This window comes from Mustela nigripes, chromosome 1 (assembly GCF_022355385.1).
Source record: "Mustela nigripes isolate SB6536 chromosome 1, MUSNIG.SB6536, whole genome shotgun sequence".
Taxonomy (NCBI): Eukaryota; Metazoa; Chordata; class Mammalia; order Carnivora; family Mustelidae; genus Mustela; species Mustela nigripes.
Genome location: NC_081557.1, coordinates 50,008,831 through 50,026,501, shown reverse-complemented (window position 1 = coordinate 50,026,501; position 17,671 = coordinate 50,008,831). Strand labels below are relative to the sequence as shown.

The following is a 17,671-nucleotide window of genomic DNA, read 5'->3' as shown; positions in this document are numbered from 1 at the left end:
TAAGGGGGTGGGATTATGGACATTGGGGAGGGTATGTGCTTTGGTGAGTGCTGTGAAGTGTGTAAACCTGGTGATTCACAGACCTGTACCCCTGGGGATAAAAATATATGTTTATAAAAAATTAAAAATTAAAAAAAAAAAAAAGAATCTCTTATGGTTTGTCTCTCTCCCGGTCCCATCTTGTTTCATTTATTCTTTTCCTACCCCCCAAACCTCCCATGTTGCATCTCCGTATTTTTTATTTTTTAAGGAACATTCTTACTGTTTTTCACAGTAGCTGCACCAGTTTACATTCACAGTAGCTGCATGAGGGTTCTTTTTTCTCCACATCCTTGCCAACACTTGTTATTTCTTGTCTTTTTAATTCTAGCCATTTCAACAGTGTAAGGTTTTATCGTTTTAATGTGCATGAAATTATATCTTTCAGTTAAAGAGGAGTTTGTCTTAGCATATCTTAAGTTGGTATTACGTTTTAGAAAAACCTGAATCAGACCCTGAATACTAATTAGTTACCAAGGTCACTTAAGTGACCAGGTAGGTTATTATATGGTCCGCTTTGCTATTTGCTTCTCATGTATTAGAATACATAAGATAAAACATCTCTCTGTAGAGACGAAAATGCATTCTCATTCAAAAAGCAGATTATTTTTCTATATTTAGTTTAAAGTTTGACTTAGTGTTTTTGGATTTCTCCACAGGTTTGAGTGACATTTCTCCGTCTACAAGCCTACCACCTCTTGTTGAAGGCCAGCTACGCTGCTTTCTGAAACTTACAGTCAATAAAGTCATATGGAAGATCGCAAAGCCTCCCACTTGTGTACTTGTCCGAGTGAGATGGTGGGGAGAAACATCAGATGGAACCCTATTTTGTCCTAGGGACGCACTGCAGACTGAACCAAAATCTGTGAGAACAACTACCCGTTATGCTGTTCGCTGTGGTCCAAAGCAGTTTACCTCTTATCTAACTGGTATGTTTCTGTCTTATCATTTTACCTTCAGGCCTAATAAACATGTATTATGTCGTTAGCAGTGGGTGTTATTGTGTACATACTATCTATTGAGTGAAAGAAGTTTTATAATAGCCCTTTTATTGACAGTATACTATGTACCAGCAGTTGATGCATATTATTTTTAATACTTAATAACCCTGCAAGAAAGACATTTTCTGTTTTATAGGCAATGAAACAGGTTCAGAGATGAAATGAATATTCTTTAAAGTTACATAGTTGAGAAATGGCAAAAGTTGGATTTGAACCAATTTCTATCAGACACTGAAACTCACACACTTTCACCACACCATGTTGCTTTAAGAAATAACTGTAGTCTCTGCTCTGGGACTTATATTATGCTCAAAGAAAGAATATATATATATGTTATATAATATATATGTTATATAATATTTATGTATGTAAATATGTATATTTACATATATAGAAATAAAGTATGTGTAAAAGTATATGTGTTAGAATTCATATATAATATGTATGATATATAATTTTTGTATATATATATATACACACATTACATATAGTACATATGTATATAAACTTTACTAATAGTGCAAGATAACACATGCTAAATGAGTGGGTTAGTGGATTAGTAATACTGGTTTTCAGAGCAGGGAAGGATCCCTTTACAGAATAACCAGGAGTCAAGATTTCTTCATTTCTGTTCAAGGAAAGCATTCTAAATGTACTGTATTTCTCTCTTTGGATCAGGTTTTTGCATAAACACATTTTGGATGGTGGGGTTATTTATCAAATCAATCCAGTTCAAGTCAGTAAAATTAAGTAGCATGTAAACTTTGTTGGTCTAAAGCTATTAGAGAATCAGAGTTGAAATAAAGGTTAAACTGTCCTTAAGAAGGTTATATTCTATCAAAGAAATTTTGAAAACCTCAAGATAAAAAGAACAAAAAATTCAGTCTCTCAAAAGATACATACTGAGCACTTAGCATTTCATAGTCATTGTGTTGTAGGCACTGTGGGGAATTAGAAAAATGAACCAATTTAATCAGAATTGTATCTAATTCTAACTAAATTCACAGAGAAGTTTAGTTAAAATACTAAGTAGAAAGTGATAATTACTATTATAGGATACCCATAGATATTCTGGATACTATAAACCTAATTTAACAAATGAAGAGTAAATAAAAATTCTTCAGTAAGACAGAAGATATTTATTAATATGATCAACAAATCAGACATTTATTTGAGCATTTTGTGGTATAATAAAGAATGTATTTGAACTTGAGATTGATGTTATCAGTTGCAGTATTTGGGGAAAGTCCCTCCCCATTTCTGACTCCCCTTTTTTCTCATCTGTAAAATGGCATTAGATTGCTACCCTTTCACCTTGCATTTTCATGAAGAAGCAGCTTGGTTGAATGGGAAGAACATGGGCTTTGAAGTCGGTCTTGAATTGGAACTCTGGCTTCAGAATTGGATGGCTGTGTGCTGCTGAGATGTTCCTTAAGATCTTGGAACCTCAGTGTCCTGTTAGTTAAATGGGGGATAATAACACTAGCGGTAGGAATTGTTGAGAAGATTTAATGAAAAAAGTTGTGTGAAGTGATTGGTCCACTACCTGGCACACTGTAGGTATGAATCTTATAAAAATATAAAGTCTTGCAGTGTGGGGAATAAAGAAACTCTAGATGCAATATCTGATCAAAAGGAACTTACAGATTAGTTGAAAAAAACAAAACTTATATGTATAATATAGTAGTAAACAGTGCCAGACAGTAAGTAATTAAATGTCTGATTACTTGGCACATGTAGTAAATATCATATGAATATTCCAGGAAGTTATTAAGAGCCAAGGTTATCCTAAGTTCTTAGGAAACTAGAATCCTACTTCCTTTTTTTTTTTTTTGATGTTTCATCTTTTTTTTTTTTTTAAAGATTTTATTTATTTATTTGAGACAGAGGTACAGAGAGAGCATGAGCAGGGGGATAGGGGCAGAGGGAGAAAGAGAACCAGTCTCCCCACTGAGCAGGGATCCCGATGCAGGGCTTGATCCGAGGACACCAGGATAGTGACCAGAGCCAAAGGCAGATAGATGTTTAACCATCTGGGCCACCCAGGTGCCCCAGAGAATCCTACTTGTGTTGTGCACTAATTGGCTGCTTGAATTTGAGTAAGCGATTTCATCTTCCTGGGTCTTTATTTTCCCGTTATTAAAATGAAGGGGTTAACCACCAAATGGGTCAGTATTCACATTTTATAAATCTATTAGGAAAGAAGCTTTGTAGAAGGTAGGATTTGAATAGGAGATGGATGAGGTGAACCTTGTAAGTGAGGCCCAGCTGTGGACATGAATATGATGTGTTTATTAGAAAATGAAGACACAAGAGATCAAACATCAGTTCACAAGATGTATGCTCTAACTGTAAAGTTGGGGAAAATATAACTATTTCTTAAGGTATGTGGTAGGTATTTGGTTTATTATTCTTTTATGTACTCTTTTGTATGCATGTTTTATGTGAAAGAAAATAAGTGCATCGTTCTGGAAGCCATGAGGAAGCAGCCTGGTGGCCAGCCTGGCAAAGCCAGCAATGGGCCCCAGTCCCAAGTAAGCCATCACCAGGCTTCAGGTGATGAACCCATCCCATCCCTGTAAACTAGGCAAGCTGCAGCAAGCGGAAACAGTTGGGTTCTTTTATATAAAAACAGCAAAACACTGAAAAGGAAGTTGAGAGAACCTCACTCTTTAACAGCCAAGCTACACACAAGCCTTCCTCACACCCTGTAATCATTGCTAATTACATCAATGTAATCTTTTTTTCTCTTTGTAAGGTATTTGTCATTCTTCCCTAAAACTTTATTCTTTTGATAATGGGTTCACTCTTGCCCAGCCCCAGACTGATATGTGGTAGGTAGTGTTTTATTTGAAAATAAAATATATTTTTTTAAGTAAACAAGTTTTCTGATGTATGCCCCTCTGCCCATTTAAAAAAAAAAAAAAGGAAAAGAAAATAAATGAAAAATATCTGTGTATCTTGTAATTGTTTCTGATTAGATATGGCTGTGCTGGTGCTGGAAGTGATCACCAAAATTGACCATCTTCCAATTGGTAGAGTTCAGATCAGTGGACTAGCCCAGCTTTCTCCAACCCATCACATCAGTGGATTTTTTACCATTGTTTCACCAACGTCCAAGAAACTTGGAGAACTCCAGGTAAAAATATTTTAATTATTTTTTATGTAGACTAAAACTTTTACAGCACCAGTAGTTGAGTGTGTTTGTAGAATAAATAGGTACATGACTCCCATATATCATGCTAATTCCCACTTCATGCCTTTGTTCATGTTTTTATCCAAAGAATATAATGTATCTTACTTATCCAAATCCTCTTAGTGCTTTACTGCCCATCTCAAGTGCCAAGTCTTTCACAGCTCCTACTGCATTCATCTTCTCTGTACTCTATTAAATTTATAACATTGATTATATAATTATCGTTCAGTTATAATCCTACACAATCTCTAAAATTATGTTTTAGTAGTCTCCCTTTAACTTCCCTTCTTTCTAGTATCTAGATTCCCTGGGAGGCAGGACAGTGTTTTCTACTTTCTGTGTTTCTTCTATAGCTCCTAACATAGTGTCAAGCATTAATTGCTTGTTTGACTCATGTAAGTGGTATCTTTGGTGTGTTCATTCATTGATTCAGCCTTCCTTTTTTTTTATACATTATTATGTGCCACTAAGGATAAAGATAAGAGATGATTTTTTTCATGTAGTTTTCCAAAGTCATGTAGGAGGAAATAGAAGAATAACAGGTAGAACGCAGACTGATAGGTGTATACTAGGTACATATTGCAACATGTATGTACAGGATGGTGGGGAAGAACATTGAAGGATCCTTTTTGAGGGACACTCCTGTTTTTTTTTTGTTTTTTTGCTTTTTTGTTTTTTTTTTTTAAGGATCATGACCTGAGCCGAAGGCAGCGGCTTAACCCACTGAGCCACCCAGGCGCCCCTGAGGGACACTCTTTGAGAGTGCTTCTTAGAAAGCTCTAAGTATTCAAATCACTTAGAAATTTCATGAGTTTTATGCTTTGTCAGATGTATTCTAAAATACAGAAATTTAGACAGGTATATGAGAAAATAGTTTTAAAAATATGAGAAAACATATACAGCATTACCAGATATAAGAACTTTTTATAAAATGACAAGCACAGGAATGGCTGACTCAGTCAGAAGAGCATGTGACTCTTGACCCTAGGTTCCTAAGTTGGAGTCCCACCATTGGGTGCAGAAATTATTTAAAAAGAAAAAAACTACAAGCACATAATCACATTGGTGGAACAGAATAGAGTTGAAAAATAATTCCATCTGAATGAAAGAAGCAACATATTTTTTATTGTATTTACCATATTTTTATATATATTAAATTTAAAAGGTGACTCCTTATGTTCGTAACTTCATGGTGGAGTCTGGTTTACTCCTACTTTTCTGACAATGATAAAGATTCCCATGCGATCTACAAAACAGTTTGGCATTCTGTTTCAAGAACTGGTAATTCTACTCTTAGGAACTTATCTTAAGGAAATACTGTAAAAATAGGGAAACTGTCTTCCTAGGTCTAGTTACAGAAATACACTTTTAATATTGAAAAAAATGAAAATAAATTATTTAGTAATATTAAAATTATAGTCTAGTAGTGGAGTATTTTGTTTCCATAAAAACAAAATTACCTAGTTATGATTATGTAGCTGCATGGATAAAATGGATTTTGGGTTGATGACTAAAGAAAATTAAAGTTAACTACATAATCAATGACTGGGAAAAAATAAAATTGAAAACAGTTGAGAGTATAGGCTTCTAGGTAGTTTTTTTCCTATTTTTAAAATTGAGACATAATTTATATGTCATAAAACTCACCCTTTAAAGTATAGAATTTACTCGTTTTTATAACCATCACTACTATTTAATTCCAGAGCTTGTTATTACCCTAAAAAGGAGTGCTGTGGCTGTTAGCAGTCATTCCCCGTTTCACCCTACCCTAGTCCCTGGCAACCACTGGTTTAACTTCAGTCTCTCTATATTTGCATATTCTGGACAGTTCATATAAGTGAAATAGCATATTATGTAGCTTTTTGTAACTGGCTTCTTTCACACAGCACAATGTTTTCAAGGTTCATCTTCACTGTGGCATGTCTCAGTACTTCATTCTTCTTATGGCTGGATAATATTCCCTTATATGGATAGACCACATATTGATCCATTCTTCAGTTGATAGACATTTGGATTTTTTCCACTTGACTGCTATGAATAATGGTAGTTCTGTGAGCATTCATGTACAAGTTTTTTCGTGAACACATTTTCATTTCTCTTCATATATACCTATGAGTAGATTTGCAGTCATAGGGTAAGTATGTTTAACTTTGAGGAATTGTCAGACTGTTTTCTAAAGTGGCTAGATCATTTTTTTTTCCATATTTAAGTATCAGTTGATAAAAAAATGTGTGTGTGTGTTTTATTTAAATGTTATTGGGCTTGTTAGAAAATTGTATAGAGCATTGGAGGCAAAATTCAGATTTTAAAAGATTATGGAATAAGGAAATAAGTAGTAATTAGAGATTTCTATTTCCCAAATAAGTGTCAGTGAAAGGAGGGAGAGGTGGTGTGATCTAATGGAAATAGCACTAGAGTTTGGACATGGACAAACAGTTATGAACAGTGGAGAAACCAGAACAAAAAGGGTTACAAAACAGTTCTGATGTTCACTTGTCCACTCTGAGCTTCCGTATTTTATTTTGTAAAAAAAAAAAAGTACTAAAACGTTTACCTCACAGTGTTGTTGCAGGGATTAAATGAGATGGAAAAAATATGAAAACACTTAACATCGTGTTTAGGCATGTGATGGCAACATGCCAAATTTACTTGAATTTGAGAGAACACGACTGATAGTGGGTAGTAGAATTCAGAAGTTTTTTGGTACTATTTTAGAACAGGGGTTGACACACTTTGCCTGTTGCTCCATTTGTGGCCTTCTAACTAAACATGGTTTTTACAATTTGAAAAGGTCATTAAATTGTCTTTTTAAGATTTTATTTATTTGAGAGAGAGAGAGAGAAACAGGGAGTGTGTGGTGCACCAGCAGGGTGGGGAGGGGGAGGTGGCAAAAGGAAGAGAAAAGGCTGCACTACCCACTGAGCAGGGAGCCCTACTCAGGACTCAATCCCAGGACCCTAAGATCATGACCTGAGCCAAAGGCAGAGACTTAACGGACTGAGCCCTTAGGTGCCCCTTAAGAGATTATTTAAAGAAGAAAAATATGCCATAAAGAAAGCCTAAAATATTTATTCTCTGCCCCTTGACAGAGTAAGTTTGCGTGACTCCTCTTTAGAATATAAGAGACCTGATTTGTTTTTAGACCAAAGAGAAGCAAGTGAAGAAATTGAAAATAAGAGGATAATTGAGCCAATAAGATCATGAAGAGAACTAAATAAGAATGGGTTTCTACCATAAACACAGTTACTAGGGTCGCATACATTGGGATGGAGGAAGGCAAAAGAGGAGGAGCATTTTGAGATAAAATTGAAAGCATTCATTCTGTTTATTTTAAAAAATTTTTTAAAGATTTTATTTATTTGACAGAGAGAGACATAATGAGAGAGAGAACACGAGCAGGGGGAGTAAGAGAGAGAGAGAAGTGGGCTTCCTGCTCTGACCTGAGCTGAAGGCAGACACTTAACGACTGAGCCACCCAGGCGATGCTCTGATCATTCTCTTATCAACATTTATTGTATATCTATCTACCATATGTTAGACACTATACATTTTATTTCACTTAACTTTTTAAAAATTTTCAGTGATATGCAAAACAGTATCTTCTATATATAAGATATATAAATAACCATATAGTAAACACAAATTGTCCCCTCACCCAGGTTAAGAGAGTAAGTGAACAAAGCCAATTTTAGAGATTCATCCATACTATTTTGTGTATCAGTAGTTCCCTTTTGCAGAGGTATGTTCCACTGTATGGATATTCCATGATTTTTTATCTATATGCTACTTAGTGGACGTTTGGTTGTTTGGGGCTTTTTTTGTTTTTTGTTTTGTTTTGTTTTTTTTACAATTTTTTTTTGCTGCTTATGAGTAAAGCAACTCTATGTAGATGTGTTCTACATAGAATGGGATTGGTGAGTCATGTTTAACTTTTTAAGAAACAACCAGGGACGCCTGGGTGGCTCGGTTGGTTAAGCAGCTGCCTTCGGCTCAGGTCATGATCCCAGTGTCCTGGGATCGAGTCCCACATCGGGCTCCTTGCTCAGCAGGGAGCCTGCTTCTCCCTCTGCCTCTGCCTGCCATTCTGTCTGCCTGTGCTCGCTCTCTCCCCCTCTCTCTCTCTGATAAATAAATAAAATCTTTAAAAAAAAAAAAAAAAGAAAGAAAGAAACCACCAAACCATTTTCATAGTGATGGTATAACTTTACATTCCCATCAGTGGTATATAAACATTCTCCACGTATCTGCCAGCAGTTGGTTTGGGTAGTCTTTTCAGTTTTTGTTTTTCTAGTGAGTATGTCCTGGTGTCTCACTGAGGTTTTAGTTATCATATCCTGATGATGAGTATGTTGAGTATTTGTTCATATGCTTTTGCGCCGTTCTTTTATTTTCTTCAGGGAATCACAGGCTATAACCCCCAAGGCAAATCTGACTTGCTTACCACCTGTATTTGTAGATCTATGGCAGCTTTCATGCTGCAAGAGCAAAGTGAACTACAGTAGTCCCCCCTTGTCCTCGGTTTCTCTTTTGGTGGTTTCAGTGCAGTCAGGAAGCAGCTGATGCTCCTTCTAACTTTTCCTCATAAGAAAAAGTTGTGGCTATGTCATGATGCCTATGTCTTTCACAGCTCTTAATCTCATCACATAGATCTTTTGTCATTTTTATCACTAAAAGGGTGAATATAGTAATTTTTAAGAAAGCACATTCACATAGCTTATTTTATTATTGTTGTTGTTATTCTCTTACTGTGCCTAATTTATAAATTAATCTTTGTCATAGTTATGTACTTAAAGGGAAAAACATAGTGTATATATAGGATTTAGTACTATCTTCAGTTTCAGGCATCCACAGGGGGTCTTGGAACATAACCCTGTGGATAAGCAGGGGGACCACTATAATTATGACAGAGACTATATGGCATGCAAAGCCTAAAATATTATTTCTGTAGCTCTTTCATTGGAAAGGAAAAGTAATCAGTGCACCTAATGGTTCAGCTTTAAATAGAACACATGCTCATATAATAATTTTAGTTCAATCCATAATCTGTGTTTATAATAAAACTAGATGGGCAGGTTGGGAGATAAGGAGGTAGAAGGATGTGGGATTGAGCTAAATTTTTATCTTCCATATTAGAAAGTCAAAAGATAATGCCTGAAAACTGAGGAGGGGATCAAGATGTGAGAGAAATATAAGCACATTATTTGGAACTCTAGAGGTAATTCCCTAAGAATCAAGGGCAGGAGTTGAAAGTAGTTGCCTCTGGGAAAAGAAAAATACGGGGGTCTGTGTGAGGGACTCATTTTTGTAATAGAACTCTCTAATTCTTTAAATTCTATGAATGTGAAATGTTAATTTAAAAATCACTTTTGGGGAGCCTCGGTAGCTCCCAGGTAGGTTAAGCATTAAACTCTTGATTTCGGCATAGGTAATGATCTCAGAGTTGTGGGACTGAGCCCTGCATTAGGCTCTACGCTCTCTACACTCAATGGAAAGTCTGCTTCTCTCTCTCTCTCTGCCCTTCCCTGAGCTCGCTTTCTCTCTCTCTCTCTCTCTCTCTAAAATACATCTTTTTTTAAAAATAAAAAAACTTTTAAAAAAAGAGCATGTAGTGAGTGATGGGATTTATCATACCATTACTTTGCTGTCCCCCAAAGCAGTCATGAATTGACTAAATGTGGAATCCTTCTTGTCAAGTGGTAAGGGATGCCAATGGGCAGCTGATAGATTGGAAGATGAATAGAGGTGGTTTTAGATTGTTGCTCTGATGATCAGGTTTAGTCAGACCTCAAGAAGACAGATGCATAGTTACTAAAGGGAAACTGAGATTATGGAGTTAGAACAGTTTAAAATAATAAGAAGGCCAAACTGGCTGGAGGGTGCTCAGAGTAGTTTGACAATAAAGATCATTAGAACCGAGCTGTTGGAGAGAGGAAGCTTTTCGTGTATTCCATTATTGGTATAGGTCAGATATTGACAATAACGAATGAGTCAAACAGGCTGGCTATAAGAATAATCAACAGCCAAAAATATAATAAACTTTTAAAAAATACTAAACTTGGGATGCGTGGCTGGCTCATTTGGAAGAACATGCAATGCTTGATCTCGGGGTCCTGAGTTTGAGCCCCATGATAGGTGTAGAGATTACTAAAAAAAATAAAAACCAAACTTTATTATGTGAGCATGTAACATTATATACATATATGTGATTATTTTACATTGAAATTGGAAAAAAAAACCTTAATTATAAATTCTTGGCTTTGAAATCAATTCCTTTGATTTAGCTAAAATCTTGATACTTGTACTTCTCTACCAAGTTATCAGTACCAGATGATTTATATTTGATGGGCATTACAGCATTCATTTTTTAAAACCATTTGAGAATAAAATTTAGTTTTTATTCGGTTTCATAACAAAATAACTGTTCACAAACATGGCTGCCTTTATTTCCAAAGACAGAATCTTGGCACAGTATTTTTTGAAGTTGGATTTTATTTCTAAGATATTCTTAAAATTTAAGATATTCAAGCGTATTTAAGCTTAAATATTGTACAACGCTGCATTAACTTCCATATTATACTTTCAGTATAAACTGAGTAAAGCAAAATGAACAGTGTTGGTTTTCATAACATTTGAAATCCAAAAAGTCTTTTTGCGATGTTGGTCTTTAGCTCTACAGTTTTAGAAATGTATTTCATGCCATCACTTTGATGTCTGGAAATCCTATTTCAGCATAAAAAATATAGAAAAGTAGGATAGATGGTTCTTTGCCAAATAAATTTTCCAAAGATATAATCAAAAGAATGAATAAATTGAATCTCATATTGTATGATTCCTTGTGAATGCACTTGCAGATAAGTAATTAAATGCTTTATGTAGTCTATAATGTCAACTAAAATAGTCCTGTATTTGATCAGCACTTGCTGGTGATCTGAGGCTGGGATTTCTCCTTCGAAAACATAAACCAGGTGACTTCTTTTAATTCAAGCAAAAATGTTTAACACCACACACAGTTTTATACCCCCTAGTATTCATGTAGCAATAACAGGTTGCAATACTGCTTATCCATTATCAAACAAAACATTGACCACAGGAGTTTAATTAATTTATATGTTAATTATATATATGTGTGTGTTGTTTGATTTTTAGCGTTTTAGATGAAATAACCAAGACAGTGTGTTTATGGTTCTTTGTCTTGGCAAAATGTTGCCACTTTGAATTTAAATTTTGAAACACGTCTATTGTCAACAAAAAGACATCATCCATTGTTATCAGTCTTTTTTTTTTTTAAAGATTTTATTTATTTATTTGAGAGTGAGAACACAGGAGCAGGGCAGAAGAAGAGAGAGAAGCAGACTCTCCTGCTGAACAGGGAGCCTGAAGTACGCTTGATCCCAGGACTGTGGGATCATGACCCAAACTGAAGACACATGTTTAACCAACTGAGCCACGCGGGCACCCCTGTTATCAGTCTTTAATAAACTTTTTAAAACATTTCTCAGTTTGGAGAAATACCATTTCCCAGGATGCCTGAGTGACTGAGTCACTTAGACATCTGCCTTCAGCTCAGGTCATGAACCCAGAGTCCAGAGACAGAGCCCTGTATCAGTTTCTTGCTCAGCAGAGAGCCTGCTTCTCCCTCTGCCTGCCTTTCCCTCTGTCTCCTATTCCCCTGCTTGTGCTCACTCTCTTTCTCTGTCTGACAAATATATAAATAAAATCTTTAAAAAAGAAAAAGAAATACCATTTCCTTGATTTGTTTGCTATGAGCATCTCCAAAAGTTTTTCACTCACATAAAAATTTCACTGATGCTCTAAATAAACACAGCTGTCAAGAGTTGTTTTTATTTGTGTTCTTCTCAGCTACAGAGAAAAATATCACAAATTGTTTAACATTTTTATTCAGCTCACCTTGTAAGTTTGTAGCCATACCACTAACATTAGGAACAACTATAATTTTTAATTAGACCTACATATGCAAATGTTTATGATTCACAAATTCTGTTGCATTCTTTAATAAATGTTGCCATTTATAAGAGACTTTGATACTTTATAAAGTTTTTTATCTTAAATATTTGATTTTATGGGGCACCTGGGTGGCTCAGTGGGTTAAAGCCTCTGCCTTCGGCTCAGGTCATGATCCCAGGGTCCTGGGATCAAGCCCACATCGGGCTCTCTGCTCAGTAGGGAGCCTGCTTCCACCTCTCTCTCTGCCTGCTTCTCTGCCTACTTGTAATCTCTATCAAATAAATAAATCTTAAAAAATATATATTTGATTTTATGTCACAAGAGTACCACTTATTTTACTTGGATTTAAAAAACAAACCCTATTTAAAATAGGTATCTTTCTGTTTATTCCATTTTTATCATGCATCTTTTCTACTAAGTAATTATAATCCTATTGTACTTCGTTTCATAATGCTGTCTTTGACAGTCACACTTTCTTTGCCTTATGAGCAATTAGGGATATTCTCTTCCACAAAGAAATACGCGTTCTGACATTTCTTTTGAAAATCATGGGGCTCTAGTTCTTTCTTGGATGCAAGAAATATTTTACTTTCCTCTTCATTCTAATGTGAGAGAGACCATAGCCCACAAAATCCCAAAGATAGGGAATAGTATAAACTCTATACACAAAACTTTGTTGATTTAGGTGAAATCAATCGATTCTTCGAAAACCACAAACTACCAAAAATCACTCAAGATAAAATATATAACCTGACTAGACTTGTAACTATTAAAGAATTGCTTTTGCAGTTTAAATCCTTCCAAAAAAGAAATCTCTAAGCTCTAAGAAATCTCTAAATCTCTAAGCCAAGATAATTTCACTGGTGAATTCTTGCAGTCATTTAAAAAAAAAGAGGTAACACCAATTTCCACAAACTTTTCCAGAAAATAGAACAGGAGAAAATACTTTTTGACTTATTTTATGAGGCTTACAGTACCCTGATAGCAAAATAGAGGACAGTTTAAGATCTAGACCTAAAAATAAACCTAAAAATCCTCAAAAAAATATTAGCAAGTTGAGTCCAGTAGTATATAAAAAGAGTAATGAGACCATGTCCACCTGGGGTCTGTACCAGCAATGCAAGGCTATCTCAGTCTTTGAAAGTCAACCAATGTGATAAGCCATGTTAACAATAGAATACTACCAAGTCAGTAAAAAGGCATGAACTGCTGATACATGCACCATGTTGATGAATCTGAGAGGCCTTATTCTTTTTTTTTAAATTTAATTTCTTTCCAGTGTAACAGAATTCATTGTTTGTGCGCCACACCCAGTGCTCCATGCAATACATGCCCTCCATAATACCCACCACCAGGCTCCCCCAACCTCCTGCCCTCCACCCCTTCAAAACCCTCAGATTGTTTTTCAGAGTCCATAGTCTCTCATGGTTCATCTCCCCCTCCAATTTCCCTCAACTCCCTTCTCCTCTCCATCTCCCCATGTCCTCTGTGTTATTTCTTATGCTCCACAAATAAGTGAAACCATATGATACTTGACTCTATCTGCTTGACTTATTTCACTCAGCATAATCTCTTCCAGTCTGGTCCATGTTGCTACAAAAGTTGGGTATTCATCCTTTCTGATGGAGGCATAATACTCCATAGTGTATATGGACCACATCTTCCTTATCCATTCATCTGTTGAAGGGCATTTTGGTTCCTTCCACAGTTTGGCAACCGTGGCTATTGCTGCTATGAACATTGGAGTACAGTATCTTTGGGGTAAATACCCAGTAGTGTAAATGCAGGTCATAGGGAAGCTCTATTTTTAATTTCTTAAGGAATCTCCACACTGTTCTCCAAATTGGCTGCACCAACTTGCATTCCCACCAACAGTGTAAGAGGGTTCTCCTTTCTCCACATTGAGAGGCCTTATTCTGAGTGAAAGAAGCCCATCTCAAAAGGTTACATACTATATAGTTACATTTGTATGACATTTTCAAAAAGCTAGAACTATAATGGTTGAGAATAGATCAGCTGTTGCTAGGGATTAAAGGTGAGGAGAGAGTATGGCTACAGAGGGATAGTCCCAGGGAGTTTTTTGGGTTAATGGAGTTATTCTCTATCTTGATTATGGTGGTGGTTACATGCATCTATCGATAGGTTAAAATTTATAAAAATGTATAAACACAAAAATATCCATTTTTTTGTAAGATAGTAAAATTTTTAAAAGCCTGGCAGACCAAGTGAGATGATAAATAATAGTTATCACTCTGCCTCATTGGGACCTGGCTGGGGACTTTTCAGATCGGAACATGTGCCCTGACCAAAGCCACTAGTCTGCTTCAGCTAATTTTTGCCACATTGAAATGGAGATCTAGCTCCATTAGAGTTTCTGAATTTTTAAGAGAACCAGAATTCCAAAATTTTACGTAAACTCTGGTATTTTAAATAATACCATTTAAATAATTAAATAACTTTTAAATTTTTTTAAATGCCATGTTGGCCAGCATAAGTCTGAAAAATAGGCATACTAATGTGCTATCATTCTTACTGATAGATGTTGTAGTCAGTGATTGTAGGCAGCTTAGTGCTAAAGAGAGCCTTGAGTTTTTGAGAAGAATGGTAAATGTCCCTAGGGTTGCTCTATTATGGATGTGAGAATCTTGTGGTAAATTTGTGGTATTTGTGGATGGCATGGGTTTCTGAAAAGATGTGAAATCTTTAGGTGACAGAATGATGGTCTAGGAAAGCAGCAGAAAGGCACTTCCTTTATCCTGGCTAGTAAAAGAAATAGTTTCCATTACAGAAGACTTTGGAAAAATTGGGGCATTTTAAGAAAGAGATGTTCAGTTGAAGTGGTAAAGTAGTTTGTATAAATAGAAATCCTACAGGGCTCCATAAAGAGGTTGGCAGAGGAGTGAGCACAAGAGTGAACATGATTGGGGGAGGGGAGCATGACTGAGGTGGACAAGAATGATGGTCTGGAAGATGAATATAGGAGTATTTTGGGTGAAAGCAGAGGGGTTAGGAGTGGCAATCCCTTGAACTTGTAGGAATTGCTGGAACAGTATTTTATACCTTTAAAGTTTGACTCAAGCTCTTCCCTCTGCCTGGTATGTTTTACCTCAGTCTCCTCTCCCTCAGCCTTACCTATACCATTCATATTTAAGATTCCAAATCCAGATGTTTATGTTTCACTTCTGGAAACCGTGGCACTCCTTCCTCACCTCTGCCCCAGTTTCAGACCCCTTTTTCTCTTACTGCCTGATACACACCCTTATCTCAGAGTGAACCATTTTATTTTTATTTATTTATTTTTTTTTAAAAGATTTTATTTATTTATTTGACAGAGAGAAATCACAAGTAGATGGAGAGGCAGGCAGAGAGAGAGAGAGGGAAGCAGGCTCCCTGCTGAGCAGAGAGCCCGATGCGGGACTCGATCCCAGGACCCTGAGATCATGACCTGAGCCGAAGGCAGTGGCTTAACCCACTGAGCCACCCAGGCGCCCAGAATGAACCATTTTAAATTAAAATTTGTCTCTTTAAGGTCCTCTACAAGATACTGCCATCCTCTGGGTCAGGCTCCATGTTTTATTCATCTCTTTGCCTCAGGCAGGTAGCACAGAGCCTGGCACTAAGCTAGTATCAACAGATATTTGTTAATTGAGTAGAGGAGTTAGGCTGGCACATGTTTTGATTGTAAGATTGGCCTGGCAGGTACCTGGACTTACTTATCTCTTTAAGGTCACTGGTAGTATAGGCCTATGATCTGTTTTGTGATTGGTTTGGATCTGCTTAGAGAAAAAGCAAAACTCAGTAGCCAGACAGCAAGTCATTGTTAAGGCCATGGACATATGCCTTTATTCTCAGTGTCTTCTTTGTTTATAAAATATAGAGGCAGTTTTTTGGGAAATGATGAATGGTAAGGGAATACTTTCTGACATTTATATTAGGCAGCCAGGACTTTATGTGATGCTATTATAGTGATCACTACAGAGAATATTTATCCTACTGCATTCCTGTCATTTGTCTTTGTAAAAAAATCTTGGTGGTGAATAGATTTAAAGGACTTTATGTTAACTGTTCAAGAACAAAATTCTCATCAAGACCCAAGTATATTTTATTGAGTCTGGACCTTGGCAGTTTCTCTGCACAAATTATCCCATTGACCTTTCGAGAGACATCTTGAAATATCTAACTTCAACCTTTCATCTTTGTTTTAGCCCCTTCATCATTATTTGACTTGGGCTGCTGGAACAATGCCTTCTGATTTCTCCCTCATTGTAATAGAACTTTCAACACCATTACTCTTTCTTTTGCAGTATATTCTTCAACTTCTTTCCTAAAGTTTTGCTTTAGACTCTATTTTTTTAGGCTTTGTTCTTCCATTAGGCTTTTCAGAGGACTGGAGAGCCATTTAATAGAGAACCTGAACTCACAGGATGAGATGATAAAATAAACTTCAAGTGATTTCTTTTCATATTAATGTTTCTTCTTCTTTACCCTGTCTATATCCAGCATAGAACTAGGACCTTATTTTTCTTAAATAACCAACAATAAGGATGTAGAAGGTGTTGTTATTCTCTTATTCATCAGACATAATAATTAGACATTATTAAGCATTAAAGGCTTGTATGCCAAGTGTTTATTGTGCTGATTAGCCCATACAAAAATGAAAAAGACAAGTGCATGCCTTCAAGAAATTAACCTAATCAGGGTAGTGAATAAACTAAAGTTACAAATAACTCCTATAAGCTTTCTTAAAAAATCTTCAAATAGAATAATATACTTTCCTGATGGAGTTATATCATCACATGAGCTTCTCCATGTGAGCAACTTAGCATACCTTATGGCCTTTAGTAAAGAGTTCAATAAACGGGGGTTATATTGTTGGGTAGACACAGAAGAAGTGGAAACGTAAAGAAGGTAGTGGCCATGACATCTCTACCTGGGCACAGAGAAGTTTTCGCAGGGACGCCTGGTAACTTACTCGATTAAGCATCTGCCATCAGCTTAGGGATCAAGCCATAAGTCTGGCTCTCTGCTCAATGGGTAGTCTGCTTCTCCCTCTGTCTACCTACTCCTACCCCCCGCTTGTGTTCTCTTTCTCAAATAAATAAAAATCTTTAAAGAATTAAAAACAAATTTTCACAAAGAAAGTAATACTGGAAGAAATTGCATATACAAGGCCTTAGGGAATGAAATGTAAGGTACATTGAGAGAATCTTAAGTGATTGGTATATCTGGGAGAGAGGAATGGAGGAGGAGAGCAAAGTAAGAGATGAGGCTTCTGCAGGAATTTGAACTTGATCCTACAAGGAATGGGGACTATTCATTTATATTAAGCAGGGAGTCTTAAAATTAGTTAATGCAGGGACGCCTGGGTGGCTCAGTTGGTTAAGCAGCTGCCTTCGGCTCAGGTCATGATCCCAGCATCCTGGGATCAAGTCCCACCCACATCAGGCTCCTTGCTCGGCGGGGAGCCTGC

General features: G+C 36.3%; 1 protein-coding gene across 6 annotated transcripts in view; it reads left to right on the top strand.

Moving 5' to 3' along the window:
- C2CD3 (C2 domain containing 3 centriole elongation regulator) overlaps positions 1-17,671 on the top strand; it is a 151,800-nt gene that overhangs the window by 6,931 nt on the left and 127,198 nt on the right. For all 6 annotated transcript variants that reach the window (XM_059410512.1, XM_059410520.1, XM_059410502.1 and 3 more), the window contains exons 2-3: positions 699-968; positions 4,022-4,179. In XM_059410512.1, coding sequence (XP_059266495.1) covers positions 699-968; positions 4,022-4,179 — 428 coding nt within the window. The remainder of the gene's footprint in view (positions 1-698; positions 969-4,021; positions 4,180-17,671) is intronic.